The 21,296-nt window shown below is 40.4% G+C and overlaps 1 protein-coding gene across 1 annotated transcript in view; it reads left to right on the top strand.

The window, feature by feature from the left end:
• CAB39 (calcium binding protein 39) overlaps window positions 1-21,296 on the top strand; it is an 86,767-nt gene that overhangs the window by 50,054 nt on the left and 15,417 nt on the right. The window contains exons 3-5 of the mRNA XM_082658831.1: window positions 12,126-12,290; window positions 14,641-14,759; window positions 19,902-20,070. Of these exons, the coding sequence (XP_082514957.1) occupies window positions 12,126-12,290; window positions 14,641-14,759; window positions 19,902-20,070 (453 nt within the window). The remainder of the gene's footprint in view (window positions 1-12,125; window positions 12,291-14,640; window positions 14,760-19,901; window positions 20,071-21,296) is intronic.

Genomic DNA, 21,296 nt, shown 5'->3' with positions numbered 1-21,296 from the left:
ACATAGTTCCCTGTAGTGTACAGTAGATCCTTGTTGTTTATCTGTTTTATATATAGTAGTGTGTACGTGTTAATCCCAAACTCCCAATTTATTGCTCTTCCCTTCCCCACAGTGTCCCCTTTGGTGACCATTAAATTTGTTTTCTGTGTCCGTGAGTCTGTTTCTGTTTTGTAAATAAGTTCATTTATATCATTTTTTTTAGATTCCACATAGAAGTGACATCATATGATACTTGTCTTTCTCTGTCTTACTTCACTTAGTATGATAATCTCTAGGTCCATCCATGTTGCTGCAAATGGCATTATTTCATTCTTTTTTATGGCTGAGTAATATTCTTGTTTTGCTTTTAAACTTAATGTTCCACAGACGTGCAAAGGGTGCTCTGGAGAAGCAGGCCATGGTTTCAGGTGTTCTTTCTCCCTTCATCCACTTTTTCAATTTTACCTTATCCTTATTGGTATGTTAGGGTTCTACACAAGATCTTTACTTTGAAAAATGGTGGCAGCAGGATTAGGAAGTGTGATTATCAGTGGCCCCCAAAAGCACTTAAAAACCACTGATTTCGATGACTTCTGACATCTCTTCAACACTTAAGATATTGTGATTCCATACTGAGGCATCCCTTCAGACTTAACATATTCAACTCAAAAATTCATTTTCTCTGCCCCAGAATTGGTCTCTCTCTTCCTGAGTGACTGGTTTAAGAAATATTGCCTTTCTGGCTCAAAACCTTAGAGTCATCAGATTCTTTCTCTTTACTTAAGTATCTTTTTGACAAAGTCCTGTTCGTTTGAAACCATTACGTGAGGGGAGAGGAGGCCGAAATTTGCAGCTTCTCCCTCTTTCCCTTTTTGTAAGCACTCTGTAGGTAATGTGGGAGCGTGGGTGTGTGGGTACATATGTGTGTGCAAGAGATCTATGCTTCCTTCATTAAGCCTGATAGTTTTAATTGATTTCTATATTTCTGTCTATATGAAGTGTTATGTTTTAGTAATATGTTCATTCCAAAAATTCAGAAAATTCAACAGAGTATAAAAGGCAAAATAAAGCTCATCCTAATTCCACTCCCACATGAAATGACTACTGTTAAGATAGTGGGATATCCTCGCAGATTCTCATGCATATTCTAGCTCTCTCCCTCTCTTTCTGGGGCCGGTAAGTTACTAAACACGAGGTCATGCTATTCTAGGTCCTTGTTTGTTTTTTAATTTTTTAAAAAATATTTATTTATTTATTTTTGGCTGCGTTGTGTCTTCGTTGCTGCGTGTGGCTTTCTCTAGTTGTGGCGAGCGGGGGCTACTCTGCGTTGCGGTGTGCGGGCTTCTCATTGCGGTGGCTTCTCTTATTGCAGAGCACTGGCTCTAGGCATGCGGGCTCAGTAGTTGTGGTGCACAGGCTTAGTTGCTGTGCAGCATGTGGGACCTTCCTGGACCAGGGATCGCACCCGTGTCCCCTACATTGGCAGGTGGATTCTTAACCACTGCGCCACCAGCGAAGTCCCTGTTTTTTAATTTTAGTGTTAACATCTTTGCATGTCAGTATAGATCTACTTAATTGTTTTTAAAGCTTGCCATAATCTTCCATTTTATGGGTACACCATGATTTAACCAGTTCAGTGGGATAACTTGTAGTTCTGATCCTTTGCTATTGTAAATGACACTGCTTGTACGTAACATCTTTGTGTAATTATGTTTCCCCAGGGTGAATTCCCTAGAAGTATAATGGGTGATTCAGAGGGATTGCACCTTTTAAGGCTTTTTGATACATTTTGCTAAATTGCCCTCCAATAAAGTTGTACCAATATATTTTTCCACTACCAGTATATCTTCTAGAAGTCTTTGCCTCTAATAGGAGGGGGAAAATGTTTCATCATTTTAAGTTAATATCACGATAAAGTAGAATATTTTCTTTTAAGGTTATTAGCCTTTTAATTTCTCAATTAGCCATATCTATACTTTAAGCGTTTTACTCTTGCTGTGTTTAAGTGTGCTTTATATATTGGTAAGTTGGGCTTAACAAGTAACTTTATCTATTAAAAATTGGGAGCCAAGGGGAGGGCAGACCCAGTGTTGTACTCCAGCAGATAAACCCTGTACCTCCATCTGTGATGAGACACCTCCCACCGTAAGGCCAGTTTGGGATCTACTGAGTAGTTGGGCCTTGTTGGGTCCAGAAGAGGTGTGGGTGATAAGGGCTACGAGCACTTCAGTGGTGTGGTCTGGAAGCATTTGCGGGTGAGTGAGTAGCTCCTCTGGTCTTCTAAAAATGTGTTTTTGTATCACTACTTGGTATCTGAGTGGTTGCCACTGATGACGGTAAAATGGTACAGGGATGGGTACTGTGGAAACATTGGGTTTAAGGCAAGAGATTTAGTATGAAATCTGAATTCTTGGAAGTCTTGAAATAGGCCACTTGTACAAATGTTTGGCTTGCTAGTTGCTTTTTTTCCACCTCGCTGTATTTTTTTAAAGAGAAAACAGGCAGTGGGAAGTCTCACAGCCTTACTTCTAATTGGGGATATCATTATGGGCATGACGCTTAAAATTTTGAAGTAGTTACTTGTCTCCTCACCCTGGGAGGGGAAGAAGTATAGTTGTGATATTGTTACTAGTGAGGTGAGAGTAGTAGGTGTGAACTTTGGAATATTGGTTACTGCTTAAGTAGATCCTGTACCTTAAATTGTTTAATTTTTAAGTATTTTTAAAAGATACTAAGTAGAAATAAAGTCGTTATCAACTGGTTGTGGAAGTCACTGAGGCTTCATGGTACAGGATTAGTATGCCTGCCCCGCACCCTACCCCGGCCTTGACTCTGAGCAGCTCTGCCAAGCCTCAGACTCCTTCCTCCATGACTCTGCTCAGCTGGGTGTCCCCAGACTCCCACTATATATGTGGCTGCTTAGTAGAATCATACAGGGTAAACCACTTCTCAGAAGCCGCAAGAAAACAATCAGGAGCTTAAAATTCTGTGTGTCTCACCTAGACGAGTCAGCAGTGTGTGAGTTAGTGAGGCACAGTTCACATCATTTTCCAGTCAAGTGAATGGGCTTATCATGAGGGGGGTGCTTCTCACATGTTTCTCTTCATCACCATGTATTTATTAAAACAGTTGGCTACTGTTAGTAGACTGTACCCATGAAACATAATATAAGGCTCACTGGCCACATAAGTGTAGCATCTGTGTCTCAGAACACCATGTTCTACTGACAAAATGTCCTAGACAATTCAGTTATTTAACAAAATCATGAAGTCAGACCGTGTGTAAATCACTGTCTCAGTCACATTGGAGGGAGGAGGGTGTAAAGGAGTGTAAGCAAGCCCTTTCTAAAGCCCTTGAATGTATGTTAGGGAAATGAGAGGTGCAGATGAGGAGATAGAGCACTGCAAGGCCAGGGGCTGAGACAAGGTAGCAGCTGCTGTGGCATCAGGAGGAGAATGGCAGGAGGGGGGAATGGGCTGTGAGAGGGGAGAGGAGTAGTGTGAGCATTTGGGGTCACTTGAGAAGAGACAAAGCCTCCAGGGCGAGAGAGTGAGAGTAGATGACGGGGCAGAAGAGAATTGGGAGAACCTTTATTTGGAATTTGAGATCTTAAGAAATGGAATAGATCCCACCAGGCGTCGGGCCCAGCAACCTTGCATGAGGCCACACAACTGGCAAAATTGCAAGGGGGGACTTGAGGCAAGGCCAGCCTCCTTTTCATGTAGGAGCCCTTTCCCCAGCACACATATATAGAGCCACCAGCCTGGGGATTACGGAGGGCTGCCTCTTACCTGTGAAGTAGAAGCAAAATAAGAGGATTGATTAGCTTTTAAGGCTGATAAAATGATTACAAAAGAGTACCCTTCACCCTGCTTCCCCACATGTTAACATTTTATGTAGCCACCGTGCAATGATCAAATCAGGAAGCTAACATTGATACAATACTGTTGACTAATCCACAGACCTTTTTCAAATTTCCGCAGTGTCTGCTAATGTCCTTTTTCTGCACCAAGATGCAGTTCAGGATCACACATTGCTTTTAGCTGTAACATCTACTTACTCTCCTTTAATCAGGAACAGTTTCTTTGTGTTTGACATCATGACCTTGACACTTTGGAAAAATACTGGCCACTTGTTTTGTAGACTGTTCCTTAATTTGGGTTTGGCTGATGTTTCCTCATGATTCAATGCAGGTGATGCCTTTTTGGCAAGAAAGACCACAGAAGTGATGCCATGCCCTTTGCAGCGGGTCCTTTCAGGAGGCACACGAGGCCAGTAGTCTCAGTACCATTCATGATGATCACATGGTTAAGTGGCGTCTCTGTGTAAAAGTACTATTTTTCCTTTGTCATTTAGTAAGTCTCTTAGGGGAGTGAGCATCTTTGTCTAAAATTTCCCCAGGTGATTCTGGTGTATCTCCAGGGTCGAGACAGAGGATGGCAGAAATACATCAAGATGGATCAAAGAAGTCGAAGATGTTTTCACTAGATTTCCAAATGGGGGAGGTGAAGCTAGATGTTCGGATACGGAACAGAGAAAGAGAACTAAGTTCTGTTGTGGAAAGTGAAGCAGTTTTGAAGTATTTGCTGCTGGGAGTAACTGGTTGAAAAATCAATCCAGTTTGAAGGAATGTTTCTGGCTGGAGTGAAAGCAGTTGAACAGCATGAATTTTAGGGAACCAGGTGTGCACAGGTTCCATCACCTTCTCTACCCTGGGGGCTGAAGTAGAGAAAGTCTTCAGTAAAGGACACCCCACATTGTTTAGGGGAGCAGGAGACCTGGAGCTGTGAGCACGGGCAGCCCTGAAACTTTGTCTTAACAGGACAGGTCACACGGTCATTAGGGAGCCCGGTGGATTAGGTGTCATGATGATCTCAGCAGCTTGACCATGGTACAGTGTGTGAGGAGCTGTGTGAACAGCTTACTTAGTAGGTGTGAGGAGACAAGCAGGGGGGTGGCAGATAAGGAGGATGTGGTCAGAGAGGCAGAGAACGTGCTGACATAATGCAGGCTGGCCAGAGAGGGGGGACTGGGCAGGGTCACTAATGTGAATGCTGATGAAGGGAACCAAGTGAAGTCTAAACAAGAACAGCCAAGTTTATTTACTCTGTATGTGTGTCTTCATTCAGTAAATTCTTGCTGCATCACCTTTTCTGGTGAATCACTTAATTTCATAAGCTTTTCTGATCATCTTTTAGTAATATTTGGTCATGTTTATTTCTTTTTCAAGCTTTTTTAAAATCAACTTGTAATTGTGTTCAACTTGTAATGGGGAACAGAACTCACACAAATGGTTGAAATATACATAAAATTAGAAGTCGTCAATTGGAATATGAACTTGATTGCTCTCATGTATCAGGACTGTTAGTAAACAATAAAGTTGATGAATTTTAGTTTTTCTTTTATATCATGCTGCTGATTATCCTGTGTCGATGGTAACTAACCATGGAAATACCCAGGTTTGGAAGTCACTTGTCCCCAGTGCCATTCTCTACTTCTCAGTAGTTTGAGGAGCCTTTTACCTGTTAAGCCCAATTCTAGCCTTTAGCTTTCTATCTGGCAGTGTTTGTGGCACTGGTTTTCAAGGCGTGGTTGGTAGGCCTATTTACGTGTGTAGACCTATACACAATACTTAGTTATTTGTTAGAAATCTTAAAAATTTAGGGGTGATGTGTGGGGAGGAGTGAAAGGAGGGAAACAGAAGCAGAAATTAGATAAGACAATTGTTACCAACTTAGTAAACACTTTGATCTATTTCTCTCATTCCCTTTGTCATTTTGCTCTTAAAAAACTAAAATATGAACTGTAAAACATTCAAACAAATCTGAAATACAGAAAGTGCAGAGTGAAAGTATTCTTCTTGCCCCTCCCCATAGGCATATTGTACTCAGTTTGGTGTGTATCCTTCCAGACTGTTTTCTCTGAGGAAACAGGGAGTTAGGTTCCTTGCTCACCACTGAAACTGTCAGGTAGATTCCCTCAACTTTTCTTGGTGAGGTGTTGCAGAGTGTCCTTCCTTCAGGTCCCTGGATCTGCACTACTTTTTTAGAGGAATTCCTTGACTTTATGGTGTTAGAACATCACATTTCCCTACATCCAGTGTTCATCTGGATTTTGTATCCCAGTGATCACGTATACTCATGTTCAGCCGCTCATCAAGCATGAATGGAGCACCTGCACGCACTGGGCTGCTACTGGAGCAGAAGGAAACAGACATTCATTAGAAATACAAGGAAAAGCAGAGTTATGTACAGCTGTGAGAAACACTGTGAAGCAGTACCAGGTAGTAGGAGAATGTATGATAGAATTGACTTGGAAAGACTTCTCTGAGGAGGTGATCGTTGAGCTGAGCAGTGAAGGAAGAGCGGGAGTTGGCTGGGAGGTGGGGCGGAATATGAGCACGAAGAGCATTGTGGGCATAGGCACCCACATGTGCAGGGGCCCGAAAGGAGCCCAGTGTGACCAGAGCATTGGTGTATAGATAGTGGGGGAGGAATTGCAGTGCAGGGTGAGGTCAGAGAGGTAGGGTCAAACCATGCAGGGTTTTATGGGCCATGTTAAAAGGGAATTTTCTCCATCCTAAGAGCAATAGGTAATTGAAGCATTTTAAACACAAAGATTTAAGCATTTTAAGACAAAGGATTTAAGCACAAATCTTAATCATATTTGTGTTATGAAAAGATCATTCTAATTGTGATGTGGAAAATGGACTGTAGGGAATTCAAGGAAACCAGTCAGTAGGCTCCTTAGTCGTCCAGACAAGAGTTATGGGGACTTTGGTGGTGATGGTGGAGTATAAATGGATGGATTTTGGAGACTTGGTGATGGATTAGATATCGGGGCAGGGTGAGGAAGAGGGAAGAGTCGAGGATGAATCCTAAGTTTCTGACACGTTAAGAGCATCAGTAGTGGCATCTCATTCCCAGAAATATGGAACAAGGGAAGAACATAGGCTTTGGGGCAAGAGCATGAGTTCTGTTCTAGATGCATTAGGTTTGAGGTACCTTGAGACATCCAAGTAGAGACACTTCTAGCAGGTTGCTTAATATACTAGTAAGAGAACTGGATTTGAGATAGGAATCTGTGAGGCATCTGCATTTAGGTGTTCATTAAAGTTGTGTGTGGATGAGGTTACCTAGGGAGAGATGATAGAATGAGAAGAAGAGGGCCCTGTACTCTGCCTGGAGGAATTCCCAATATTTAAGTGGCCCACTCCAGGAGGATGAGCCAAAAAGGAGACAGAGGAGCAACCAGGGAGACAGGAAGAAAAAAAGTAGGGTGTTGGTAAGTCACAGAGGACAGGGAGGAGCGGTTTTAAAAGCAGAGTGTAGCCAACTTCAAATGCTGCCGAGAGCTCATGCATGATGAAGGCTAGAAATTGTCTTTAATGGCAGGCAGGTCGTTGGTGGCTGTCTGAAAGCTATAAAGTACTGGCTGTAGAAGTCTCACGGGATTGGGCTGAAGAGTGAATAGGAAAGAGATGTGGGCTGTAACAGACACAGGGAGGTGTTCTGAGAGGCTTAATTATGGCGGACAGTAGCTGGGAGGGGGTTATGGAGTCAAAGGAGAGCTTGTTTAGTTTTGTTAGTGGGAATCTAATAGATCATATTTAAAATTGAGTTTGGAGGAATCAGGTAAGAGGGGAGTCGACTATATGAGGAGATAAGGTAACAGACAGGATGAGATCCTGAGAAGGCAGGAGATGAGTGGAATCCAGAAGCAAGGAGGGTTAATATAGGTAGGTGAGTATAATGGTTAGAAGCAAGGAGGGTTAATATAGGTAGGTGAGTATAATGGTTAGCAGAGGAGAGAATTCGATGGTGTTTTCCTCCCCGCTCATAATGTAGGTAACAGTGTCATCTGCTGAAAGGGAAGAAGAGGGCTTTATGTTTGAATCCAGGGTGCCTTTCATCTTAGAAGCACCATAAGTAGCTTTCTATTTCCTCGCTTCTCTCCTCCATTTTTTAAAAACAGCTTTTTTGAGATACAGCTTGCATATCATATAGTTCACCCATCTAAAGTGTACAATTCAGTAGTTCGTAGTTTATTCACCGATAATGTGCAACCACAATCAATTTTTAAAATTCCATCTCCTCAAAAAGAAACCCCATACTTAAGCTATCACTCCCCTTCCCCCCAACATAGTGAGCATTTTGATCTTCATCTTTTGTTCATAGTGAGCACTTCTTCATCCTTTACTATCAGAAAGCATAGAGTATGGTCTGATCTCAGATTTTCAAAGCAGAGTATAAACTGAGACACATGAAGGGTTATTAAGAACCTCAAAACTTTGATCTAGTCAGAGAAGCAGACGGGGCTAAGGTCTATGACGTAGTAGGGTCAGTGAGTAAATTCAGCAGATAATATACTCAGAAAACCTACTAAATGTTAGATACTTCCCTGTCAAAGAGAATCATCTTAAGAATAGAGATTAATAAAATGAAATTGTAAAGGCAACACATGTAATTAGATTATAAGAGAATATTTACTGTTGATAAATGATTTTTATCTCCTGGTCCAGAAAAAGTACATTCTGGGGTACTTACAATTTATATATGGGATGACAACAAACTGCTGTCAGAAATCTAAGACATTAACAGAATAGGGTAGTGACAGCAGACTCAGAGAGGTAAAGGGTCTGCTTACATTGACACTGAATAAGGTTTCATAATGGGATTATTAGGAAGATACTTTGTAAGCATTTAGAAAAGAAAGCAGTAGTCAGTAGAAATCAGCATAGACTTAAGTAAAACGGTCGTACCAAATTAACTTTATTTCATTTCCTTATATTCAGGAAATGTGGAGGAAATAGTATATTCTTATTTTATCAGAATATTTAACAAAAAGCCTTTTGAATATCATTTGGAAATAAGTGTATATGTAAGTGGCTGAGCAGCCATGCCCAAAGATTATTTATAGATCATTACTGAAAAGAGCATGATGATTCAAAGGCATAATGTTAGGCTCCATTCAGTTACTTCCTTTTCGGCATTTTGGTTAATGATTGAGGCCATGCGAGGCATACCTACCTATCAGATTTCAGATGATACAAATATGGGTACAATAGCTGGCATTTTGGATGTCCTTCAGAATTCAGAAATACCTCCACAGTGTTGAATGATGGGCTATTAATGAGATTAAATTAAATAGTGAGAAGAGTTAAAGCCATCATTGCAGTGTTTATTCCGAAGATCTGGCTTTGAATGAATTATATGATATAATTGCAAAAATTCTTAAAGGTAGCCCTGAGCTACATTAAATTTGCAACATTTGCAGGGAAATGGTGGTCCGGTGTCTTGTGCATCATTCCATCTGGATAGAGTTGAAACATTAATCCTCTCTTTCTTAGGAGGATAGTTAAAGTAGCTGAGAGGAGGTTTTTCTGGAGAAGACTATTTAGGGAAGACAGGCAAGCTGTTTTCAATGAGGAGCCAATGAAGATACTACCTTATCTGCAGTGCAGACCCAGGACCAGCCGACACTATAGTGAGGCAATGTTCGTTTCACTATGAAATTTTCTAACAGCTGTCTGATTCTGAAGTCTGCTAATCCTGCATTACTGGACACTGGAAATATTTAAGGTGAAGCAATGTGGTCATTTGGTAAGAAGATTTAGAAGGTTGTAGAAGGGAATACCGTGGACCTAGATGATTCTTTAGGTACCATTAAAGGCTGATGTCCTCTGAATCTGTGCTAAGTAATCTCCCTGAAGTAATTTCTGGTCATAAATATTTCCATTTATTTAGCTTTTTATAGCCTTTATTTTTCTCACATATCTTTAGTATTCTACTTTTTTGGCTTATTAGCTATAACTCTTTTGGGTTTTTTAGTGGTTCTTTTAGAACTTACAGTGTATGCCTTTTAACTTGTGGTTTGTCTTCAAGAAATATTATACTGCTTCATGTATAAAAACCTTAACACTGCCCCCCCTTGGAGCTATTGCTGCCACATATTCTTGTTCTACATATGGCATAACCCCAAAATACAGTTATTTATGCTTTAAACAGCCAGTTGTCTTTTAGAGACTTTTTTTTAATAATGGAAAAATCATTTCCATTTATCCACATTTCTGTCTCCGGTGCTCTTCATTCTTTTCTGTATACACAGATTTTCATCTTGAATCTCCTCCTGTAGGACTTCCTTAAACGTTTCCTATAGTGCAGGTCTGCTGGTGACAAAATCTTCCAGCTTTTCTGTGTCTTAAAAATTCTTATTTCACCTTCATTTTTGTATAATATTTTTACTAGGTATAGAATTCTACAATGGCAGTTTAGTTTTGTTTTTCCCCCAGAATTTTAATGATGTTCCTCCACTATCTTTTGACTTGCATCATTTCTGTCAAGAAGTCTGTTATTTTTTGATTCTTTGTCTGTAATGTTTTTCCCCCCTCTGGTTGCTTTTAGGATTTTCTCTTCACTGAATTTAAGCAATTTGGTTATTCTATGGCTTGGCGTAGTTTTCTTCCTGTTTCTTGTGCTTGGAATTTTTTTTGAACTTCTTGGCTCCATGGGATTATAGTTTTCATCAAATTTGGAAAATTTTCAGCTATTATGTCTTCACATATTTTGTCTGTCCTTCCCCCTCCTTTGGGGACTGCAGTTACACATGTATCAGACTGCTTACAGTCATCCTGTAGCTCACTGCTGTGCTGTCTTTTTTCTCCCTCTCTTTGTGTTTCATTTTGAATAGCTTTCATTGCTCTGTCATCATATTTACTAACCATTTCTTCTGCACTGTCTGCTCTGCTATTGATCCCATCCAGTGTAATTTTTATTTCAGAAATTTTAGTTTTTATTTTTAAGTGTTTGATTTTGGTGGGGTTTTTTTTACGTCTTCCATACCTTTACTTAACATGCTCGTTTTTTCCCTGAATGTACTGACTATAGTTATAGTAACTTTTAATGTCCTTGTTTGATTTCTACCATCTGTGTCACTTTGCAGGGCTGTTACTGTTGACTGTTTTTCCTCCTCATTATTGGTTGTGTTTTCCAGTTTTGATTCTTTCCAGGCTTGCTTTTAAGCTTTTTGGAGAGCAGAGTTTAGTCCAGGGCTAATTTTTTATAACAGCAGAGACAAAACCCTTTGAGAGCTCTGCTTTATGCCTGTGAATATGAGGTTTTCCATCAGGTTGATGGGAGCCTTGCGTGAGCTCCATGGCTCTGTTCCCTGGCCTTGGGTACTTACTCGCATGCATGTGCTTACCAGTACTCAGATAGAGTAGCAAGTGAGTCTTTGCAGGTCTCTAACACTCTCTTCAGCGTAGCTGTCTCCTCTCTGGTACTTGGCCCTGCAGAAGTTCCAAGTCTCCTTGGCCTCCATAGATTACCAGCTCTGTCTCCTCACGTGGAGTTTGCCTGTTCTGCCTGGCTTCCCTCTCCCTGTGACGTGGCCTGGAAATTTTCTCCGGGCAGGCAGTAAGCTGGGGCAATTGTGACGTTCATTTCGTCTGTTTCCCTTCTCTCAGGAATCACTCTCCTGTGCTGCCTGAAGTTCAATGTTTAAAATTCATTGTTTCAAATATTTTCCTCCAATTTTTGGTCTTTTTCATGGGGGAAGGTAAATCTGACCCTTGTTTTTCATCCTGCCAGAAGTGGAAGTTTTTAGTGACTTTTTATTTATTGCCAGTATTTTAGCTTTGCACTCAAAGCCTCTTTCAGCTTCATTTCTTGTCACTCGCTTATTCCCTCCACACCTTTTCTCTGACAGGCCCTATGCTGCTTCCTCTCCCTCATTCCCAGTTCATGCCATTCGTTCCCCTCAGTCTCCTTCTCCCCAGCCAGTTCTTGCTTGGCAGTGTCTCTCCATTCTCATGGTCAGCTCAAGTGCCTCTTCCATGTTGTTTCCCTCCCATTTGAGCAGAACTGAACTTTTTCTCCCTGTTCTGTTTCTACTACAACAACATTGTTTTCAGCGTTCAAGTATACAGGTTGTGAATCTGCTGGCCTTCCCTGTCGAGCACATACGTCAGTCCCCACCTGTGCACACACATGCAGTTTTTGACTCCTGAGGGCCAGGATGGGGCTTGCCCACCTTTGTGTCTTGTACAGGGGTCTGGGGGTATGTAATATATAGAGAAGGTATTTAGCAAGTGTAGGTATGTTATATGTGTTTGTGAAAATGAATTTTCTCCTCTCCCCCAAAATCAGGCTACAGAAGAAGTTTCCAAAAATCTGGTTGCCATGAAAGAAATTCTGTATGGCACAAATGAAAAGGAGCCACAGACAGAAGCGGTGGCACAGCTCGCTCAAGAACTGTATAATAGTGGGCTCCTTAGCACCCTAGTAGCTGACTTACAGCTCATTGACTTTGAGGTAAGAAATCAGTTTTTTATTTTTCAAAAACACTAACTATTCGTAGTCATTTTCCGTATGTTCTCTCTGAAACATTTTAAGGTTCCTGTTGGGCTCTTGGCTCAGGGGTACTGACCTGTAAGCATACCCGGGCTGCCTGTCTAATTAGCGGGGCCAACTCAGGAACTCAAGGGTATCTCGGACTTAGGCCAGGTTTTTTCCCCCTCTTTCACTACATCGTATATGAAGTTTTTTAGGTATTTGTTATGCCCTTTCATTTAGGCTGTATTTAATAAACAGCTGCTGGTTTACATAATTCACTGGTTCTTGGCTCTCAAGGAAGAAACAATCTAAAGAAGACCATAGAGTGTTAGAATTTTTGAGGTAGATGAGATCTTAGAGAACATTTGGGTTTTTTTGTTTGTTTGTTTTTAACCTGCTGAGAACTCACTACAGTCGAGATTATATGTGTTTTGTTTGCTTGGCACTGCTTTTAAACATTTAAATGAGGATAACATTAAAACAGCAGGAGATTTTATACACAATTTTGAATTTCTGGTTTCCCTTGGAAAATTTGGCAACATTGGGCCTTGTAGTCTTGTGTGGCCCCTCAGCCCGTGACGTTGGCATCCACACTTGGGTGTGCCACAGACGGCACAGCGTGCTTTTTCTACCTCGGCCTGCTGCGCTCATTTGCATTTCCTGCTCGTCCCTGGTAGGCGTTTGAGATTGGTGCCCAGGCTTATACAGCCAGATCATCCCATGTTGGATATTTAGTGCATTTATTAGTGAGAAGAATGGTCCCTGATACCAGTCTGAATAAACTAGTCTGAGAAGTGTGTAATGAAGGGCTCTGGCATAGTCGTGAGCAGTCTCCTCTTCGACTCTTCGTTATGGCTGTGCTTTGTTTAAGCCCCAGTGTTTATCGTCCTGAGGGATTGTATGTCTATTCAGGTACTTGGAAAACCAGGGGAGAAAATGACAGACACCTGTAGCTAGATTCAGTTTTAGAGAAGGGTGGGGAAGATGTGGTTCATAGGTTACTTGAATGTATTATCAATAGATAATAAAAGAGAATAAAAATTTACTTCTGTCTTTTAGAACAGACAGAACTATGATATTTCCATTTATATAGCTGGTTTCATATATCTTTAATAGAGTGTCAAATTCCAACAACAAGGATTTTTATCTCCACTACAAAGGTGGGAGTGCACTGGACCATCCAGTTCCTTCTCCTTCGTCTTGCCACCCCACTCCCCAACCTGGACCTTGAACTTAATATTCATTTGGGACTTTAGAGACATAAATTTAATTTAAAAGAAATGTGTGCCCTTGAGACTGGTTCTTCGAGATTGCCATTACTACTCCTGACCTAGCATAGGCCCCAGGGTGATCTCTAGTGCTGGAAAGCTAGCGTTTCACTCACTCTCCTGCAGACTTGTCAGCCTTATAAAGTGGCAGTTCTGAAACATCTCTTGGGGTCTACTTCTGCATTTGTTACTTTCTTGTGCAGCTTTCTGATTATAAGCTTCGCTGTATTGTGTTAACATCTACCTATTTTGTTTCGTGAAGTACAGTGGTGTAACACTGATCTCTGAACTGTTGCATCATGTGATACTTAGTACCTTAATTATCTATATATAAAGTTTTTCCCAATTACACCTAGTTTAGTAGGAGGATATGTCTACTTGCCATTAAAGCTCAACTTCTTACAGAATTCTTTCATTTTTATTACACTAACAATACAGTTTCTCCTCCTTCCACCACTATAAAAGGAAGCTATATGTATTGTTTACAATACAAGCATCCTATTTGAAGCTGCTTGGGTGGGAATCGGATCCCTGAACAATGTAAGCATATAGCAAGGTTTTGTTTTTCATATCTGAGTCAGCATGATTCTGAGAGTTAGAAATCATTGAAATTATATATAGTAAGATTTCACTTTGTCAACACATTATTCATGTCAAAAATACTTTACTATTAAAACTTAGGGACTTCCCTGGTGGTCCAGTGGTTATGACTTCACCTTCTAGTGCAGGGGGTGTGGGTTCGATCCCTGGTCGGGGAGCTAAGATCCCACATGCCTCGAGGCCAAAGAAACAAAACATAAAACAGAACCAATATTGTGACATTCAATAAAGACTTTAAAAAAATGGTCTACATCAAAAAAATCTTTAAAAAAAAATTCACTATTAAAACTTAGAATTTGAAATTACGAAGGAAGAAATAAAATAAGAAAATTTAATGTCTACGAACATTTTAAAGTCAGATATTCAGTCATAATTATAAATATACAGTACCTAGATTTGAGTTTATTTAGGGCATTTTGGCATTTAGTCAGGCATTTTGATATTTTTGTCTTCCTTAATAGGGCAAGAAAGACGTGGCTCAGATTTTCAACAATATTCTCAGAAGACAAATTGGTACAAGAACTCCTACTGTTGAATACATCTGCACCCAACAGAATATTTTGTTCATGCTATTGAAAGGGTATGTATAAAGTATAATGTAATAAGATTTATATTTTTGACTTGAAAAATAAAAAGGAAAGATGGTCTTGGGCAAAAACAGGATGGTGAATGTCAGAAAGCATTTCCTCTGTAGTTTCATCAGCTCATTTTCCCGTAGTTCTGGAACACATTTCCCTCCTTAAAATTTAACCTGTGAGCTAAACTGAATTTGAAAATGCCCATGGGATTTTAAAGTTAGGTGAATTGTGAGCCTTTAAATTCTCAAACCATACATGACTGAAGAAAAAAATAAGTCCTCTGTGTTCTTGTTTCTGTTCTCTAAGATGTAAAAACCTTAATTGTTGAAATATCAGCTAAATCATGTATTTAAAGACATCTTCTTTGGACTTACATGCACACAGTACTGCAGTAAAGGCTTCCCAGTAAATGGAGCTTGGATGCTATATAGCTTAACCTTGTTCAGTCAACAGTCAACAAAGTACATGTTTATGACGTACTTCCCTTTGCTTTTCACCTGTGTGTGTCCACTCACCCACTTAATCTGGTAATTCACAGTGCATCTTCCTGGAATTACTGTTGGACTAAGCAGGCATTTATCTTTGGGTAGCCTGTCAGTTTCAAAAAAAAAAAAAAAAAATCAAACAAAAACCAAAAAAGCCTTAAAACTAAAAGTTAAGAAAAAAGTCCTCTTCTCTGTCATCGCTGATTGGCAAAGTAACCTCCTGTTGTTTCACACCAGAGTTGTTTGCCAGCTCTGGGTACGTGTGCACTGGTGGTGTTCTGTTAAATTGGCGGGCAGCTGTTTTATTGGCATGACTGGTGGCGTGAATCAGCTTGCTCTCCTACCCCAGCTTTATAGCTTGCCTCACTCTGATTCATATCTCTGTGGTTTAACACTTGCCCCAAGTTCAAACTCGTTTAGACAAAGCATGAGTCAGTGCATGTGTTGGATGCCAGCATTCTATTTCCTTCTTTCTAGTTCTAACTATCTATGTTGCTTCTTCAGATGTTGCCATACGGAATTTTTGGCATCTGATTTTTTGTTGTATCAATCCAGAGCTGCGTGTATGAACATGTAGTGAGTAGTCTGAAATTTTAGTGTTCTTAGAGCAGCTGCCAGATGCCTTTGTGTATTTTTAAAGCCAGTCTTCCTTTTTCCATAGAAAGCAGCGGTTGTTAAAATCTATGAATTAGTTAACTCTGCCTGTGTTTCACTTTAGAGTGGCCAGGGGTATGATATGAACATTGTTTAATGTCATGTAAAGTAAGACTTTTGAGGTAATATTTAAAGAAAGGTTTCAAGCTCTCAACTGAGCTGACCAGAGCAGAAATCTCAGTTTACGGAGGCGAGGAGAAGCCATTGGTGTTGGGATCCCACAGAAGCCGTCCCCCCACCCCTTACAACCCCTTTCCTACCTGTCACCAGGCTTCAACAATTACTAACATTTATTAACATTCTTGTTTCATCTATTCCTTGCCTCTTGTTTTTCCTCCTCAAACATAACATCACTTCAGTATGCATCCCTAGTACATAATAAAGGATTCTTTAACATAACCATAATATCATTTAAAAACCTGATATTATCTAATGCCCAGTCACTGTTCAGATTTCCTTGATTTTCACCAAAAATGTCATTTTTCATTTTGTTTAAATCAGTTTTCAAGCAAGGTCCACAAACTGAATTTGGTTGATACGACTCTTAACTCTGTTAATCTATAATAGTTCCTGCCCCCTTCTTTTAACACCATTTATTTGTTGAAGCAACTGGGTCATTTGTTTTGCAGGGAAACCACATATTTGGGATTTGCATCCTGTGGTTTCACCTGTAACCATGTTCCTCTATCCTCTGTTCTTTCAAGTTAGTTTGATTAGATTCAGCTTCAGTTTGGGGGGGCAGGAATTCTTCATGGATGGGATTGTGATGGGATTGCTTCCTGTTGGGCAACGCAGGTTGTCCTACTTCTGGTGATATTTAGATTGATCAGTGGATGTAGGTGTTGTCAGTCTGTCCATTATAAAGTTCTCCATCAACCCTTCACCTAATGGTTTTAGTATCCACTGAGGATCATTGTCTAGGTTCAAAATGGTGATTTCCTAATTCTGTTATTCCTTCTCTGTATATTAAATGTGTTTTGTTCCTCAGCAGTGATTTCTATAGGAAAGACAGAATAGATGCTTGATTTTTTTCCACTGTATCATTTTTTAGTATAATCGATTGGTGCCCTAGCCACTTCCTTAGATGAGCAATGAGTATGTTATTGTCTTAAGCACCATTATGACCTCAAGTTTTAGGAGGTTTTAAAATATATTTGATGTGTCTCAGTCCGTTGCAGTCATTATGACCAAATTTTTATGTCCAAATTGCCCCGTCTTGGGCTATTGGGAGCTCCTTCAAATTGGCTCCTATGTCCTTTTGGCAAGACCCCATTCGTCTTTGATGGCTTCCTTGCAGTCTGGCACAAGATGTCCCTTGCTCATTTTGTACAGATCCTGCCTCAGACCCGGAAACAGCCATTTCTTCCAGGGGCCCTGTTGAAACTACCTGTTGAAGATGTTTCTGCTTTTTTGGGAATTCCCTGACAATCCAGTAGTTAGGACTCGGCGCTTTCACTGCTGAGGGCCCAGGTTCAATCCCTGGTTGGGGAACTAAGATACTGCAAGCCATGCAGCGTGGCCAAAAAAATAAAAAGATTTTTCTGCTTTTGTTGATTAATTAGTTTGGACTACTTTAACGCAATGTGATTAGCCACTCAGGCTATAAGTATTGACACTTTGATGTTAGACATTTGGGGGAGTTATGCTAACAATATTAGTGTGCATTTGAAAATAATCCTGTTGCTAGTGTTAGTCTAAATCTGGAGCAATCATTTTTCCACTGGCGATTTAAATGTTAATGTGCTAACAGGTTGTACAGCGTAACTGTTTACCTTGTACTTACGGGTTTACATTTAATCGTTTAAGACAAGCTTGACAAACTGCCATCAAAACCTGCCCAACTTGTTGCACCAAAGTGTCTTACCCTTGTCTTTCTAGTCTCCTGCCTGTTACAGATCAGCAGAAATGAATTGTGTGATCAGCCATGTTGGGAGCAGACATTTTAATAACACCTAAGAGCCAGTAAGCCTTCTAGCTGCCATGCCACAAGTGATACAAAGGAACGTGGTTTTGCTTTTGTTGGGAATCTATGATGAACATATGTACAACAGAAGGATAATTCTACTAGATAACACTACTAGTGGATTTCAGGGGATAAAATGTGGGTTTAGTCAATAAGGCAAGAGTTGGTAACAGAAGATGGACTTAGGATTGAGGTTCCAGATAGTTTCAAATTTGCATAGGCAGAAAAAAGAGTGAGTACAAGGGCAGGAATGAACACAGTGATTGACAACAGGAAGGAGATAGTCAGAGTGTTTTATGGCATAGTGGGAGAGGATTTGTACCAGAAGAGTAGCTATGATGTGGGGAAGCCTGGGCATCAAAGTTTGTCTATTTGATTAGCAAGAAGAAATCATTATAAGCTCCTAAGCTGGAAAGGCTATTGATAACACTAGTCGTCGGATAGATTTGTTAAGACAGAGCTTGAACAAAGGTGCTGGTTAGGGGTCACTTGAGTGACTAGGTGTGACTTCATGCAGCACTGGGAATGGATAAAAGAAAATGAAACTGAGATATTGCAAAGAAGTATTTAAAAGGGGTGGTGACATTGAGGATGGGAAGGTTGGGAGTAGGTAAAGAGGGGAAGGTTTAGAACTGTGCTGTTCAATACTGTACCTACTAACAACATGTAATTATTTAATTTTAAATTAATTTAAATTAAATGACATTTAAAATTCAGTCCCTCAGTCATACTAGCCAGATTTCAAGTGCTCAGTAGACCGCATAGTTACAGAACATTTCCATTACCAAAGAAAGTTCTGTTAAACCTGTTTTAGACCCAGGTATCTGAAGCAAAATAGTGATGCCATATTAGACTTGTAGAGTTTATGGTAGGCCTTTAACTGAAGTTGTCCAGAAGCAACAGAAAATGCCTCACTACAGCCCAGGGTAGATCTGAGCTGGGGCAATTTAGGAGCCATGGAGGGAACTATGAGGTCGTAGGAGCATTCACTAGCAGGCCAGAGGCAACAGAGGAAGGACCTCAGCCAGGCGAGAAATAGAAACAGAGGAGGTAGAAAGGAGAGCTGGGAGAACTTTTCTTTTTTTAAAGAGAGAGATGCAACGATCTGCATTGTCAGGAAATTAAATAGCAGAATTTATGAGAAAAGACCATTTGTTTTAGCGAAGCAGAGGCATTTACTCGTAAAACGTTAGGAAATGGATTCGATGGCAGGAAAGTAGAGGACGCTGAGTGGGGAAGGATATTAAGCCTGTGTGTGCAGCTTGGAAGGAGGTGGAGGAACAGAGTGATGTGTTTGAGCAGAATAGCAGAGTCCAGTCCAAGGGGTTTGATGTACATCAGAATGGAAGAGTCTGCTGGGCTGAGAGGAAAACAAGGTTCTCTTTCTGATCACGGGGAAGGAAGAGGCAAGAGACATTGAGGTGGGTGTAGAGGAAGGCTGTGCGGAAAGCTGATGAGGGATGCCGTGGAGTCCCCTGTGTCCACCGCGAGAGCCCTCGGGCCATCCCTGACTAGGGACTTGGTGACATCCTTTGTAGCATTTATGTGTTGCTGCCAACGGTCTTGAAAGTACTATTTTGAGTACTGAATTGAAACAAGTATAAATGCTGTATATTTGATAGACCCGTTTAGATACTATGAATTTTAGGAAACTATTTTGCTTATTTCATACTGTTTTTTGGTTTTTCTGAAGTGGTGAGAGCACCACATGTAAAACTAAACCGTATTTGGAGGTGTGACCCTGTAGACGTCTCTTCAGATCTTTTAGCTTAAGTAATAAGCTTTTATTTTCATGATCGCTCTCACGGCTGTTATTTTTCTTCGGGTTGAAGCAGTCACGACCAACTAATGTGTGTGTGCCCTCTAGACTAAATCCCTCTGAGCACATATTCTACTCTGAGAGAGATGCATTTCGTAACCTGCTCTGTCACTTAATTAGGACATGTCTGAAACTTCCTGTTCTAAAAATTGGAACTGTTAGAGTTTTTAAAAGAACAGTGATGGGGAAAAAAAGCAGTCATCTTTGTCTTTTCTTTTTGCAGATATGAGTCTCCAGAAATAGCTCTGAATTGTGGAATAATGTTGAGAGAATGCATCAGACATGAGCCACTTGCAAAAATCATTTTGTGGTCAGAACAGTTTTATGATTTCTTCAGATATGTCGAAATGTCAACATTTGATATAGCTTCAGATGCATTTGCCACATTCAAGGTAACATAAAAACTGTAGAATTCTAAATATACATACAAATGAGATTAACAGGTGTGCTGTTTTTCCTAAACCTTCTCTACCCTCCAAGTCTATACATGGCTGCCCTCTAGCGGGAAGAGAGAAGATATATTTAAATATGTATTGTGACTCAGGTATACGCAGTAGAGTCACAGCTTAAAAAGGGTAGAAAAGTTAGATTCTAAAGTCTGTCTAAAAGGCAAAAGTCCTGTACGGTCAAAAGTACACTTTTCTGTTAAATTACCCATCAAGTACAGTATATAGATATGCACTACATGTGAAAATCAGATTTTTCTCCTGTGTTGGAACATACTGCAGCAGTTTCTTTGATTAAGCATCAGACAAAGTAGTTGGCTTCTGTTCAGGGCCATTGTTAATTTGCAGTATACTAGAACCACACTCAGGACAGAGATTTCCCTATTGTGGACAGGCCCAAGGGCACAGTGGACTTCTCTCTCCCATCTCCTGCTCAGGCCAGAGCTTGTTTATTAAACACAAGGGGTGGGGGTGCAGAATCACCAGCACTACTACTCCCCCCTCCCCTGCCTACCTTGTCTCCCTGTTGTGTGTTTGTGTAAATTAAATACACAGATGATACGATACCACTGTACAACATGCACATTTTTGTTTTGAGTTGCAAAGTTCTGTGCTGTTTAAGGTATGTAGATAAAGCAGTAATGTTTTTTAGTGTTTTTCACAATGAGAGCAAGCCTTTATACGTTATATTCCCTTATGTAAAATGTCTGACCTCATAAGTGAATATTTAGAACTGTAATTTTAATATAATCAGAATTTAATATACTAACCTGCAGACTACTGTGCTCAGAAACGATGAACACTGTTACAGTGAGAAGTGGCCACTGTTTTTGTGAAGGTTCACTTTTATGTATAAAGAGCCATTGAGATAATGAGCACATCTTGGTCTCTGAATAAAATTTGTCCCTCAGAGCGAATGAACACCCTCAAAATGGGATGAAAGCCTGGGAACTTGGCCGCCTAGGGATTATTAGAGAGGATGTCAGAAGACCTCAGATATTTATATGTTAATGTACAAAGCAAAATGAAATGAATATGAGATTATAACATAGAGTGGAAAATATGACATCTTAGGTATCACTGCACTTGGTGGGATGGGACTCATGACCTGGGATATATTGATGGAAGGGGACGCCCCATTCAAAAGAAGCAGACCTGTAATGAAGGGAGAT

The sequence above is a fragment of the Grampus griseus genome (assembly GCF_964374135.1).
Source record: "Grampus griseus genome assembly, chromosome: 7".
Classification (NCBI taxonomy): domain Eukaryota; kingdom Metazoa; phylum Chordata; class Mammalia; order Artiodactyla; family Delphinidae; genus Grampus; species Grampus griseus.
The sequence above is the reverse complement of the archived record's forward strand: the minus strand, read 5'-3'. Positions and strand labels throughout refer to the sequence as shown.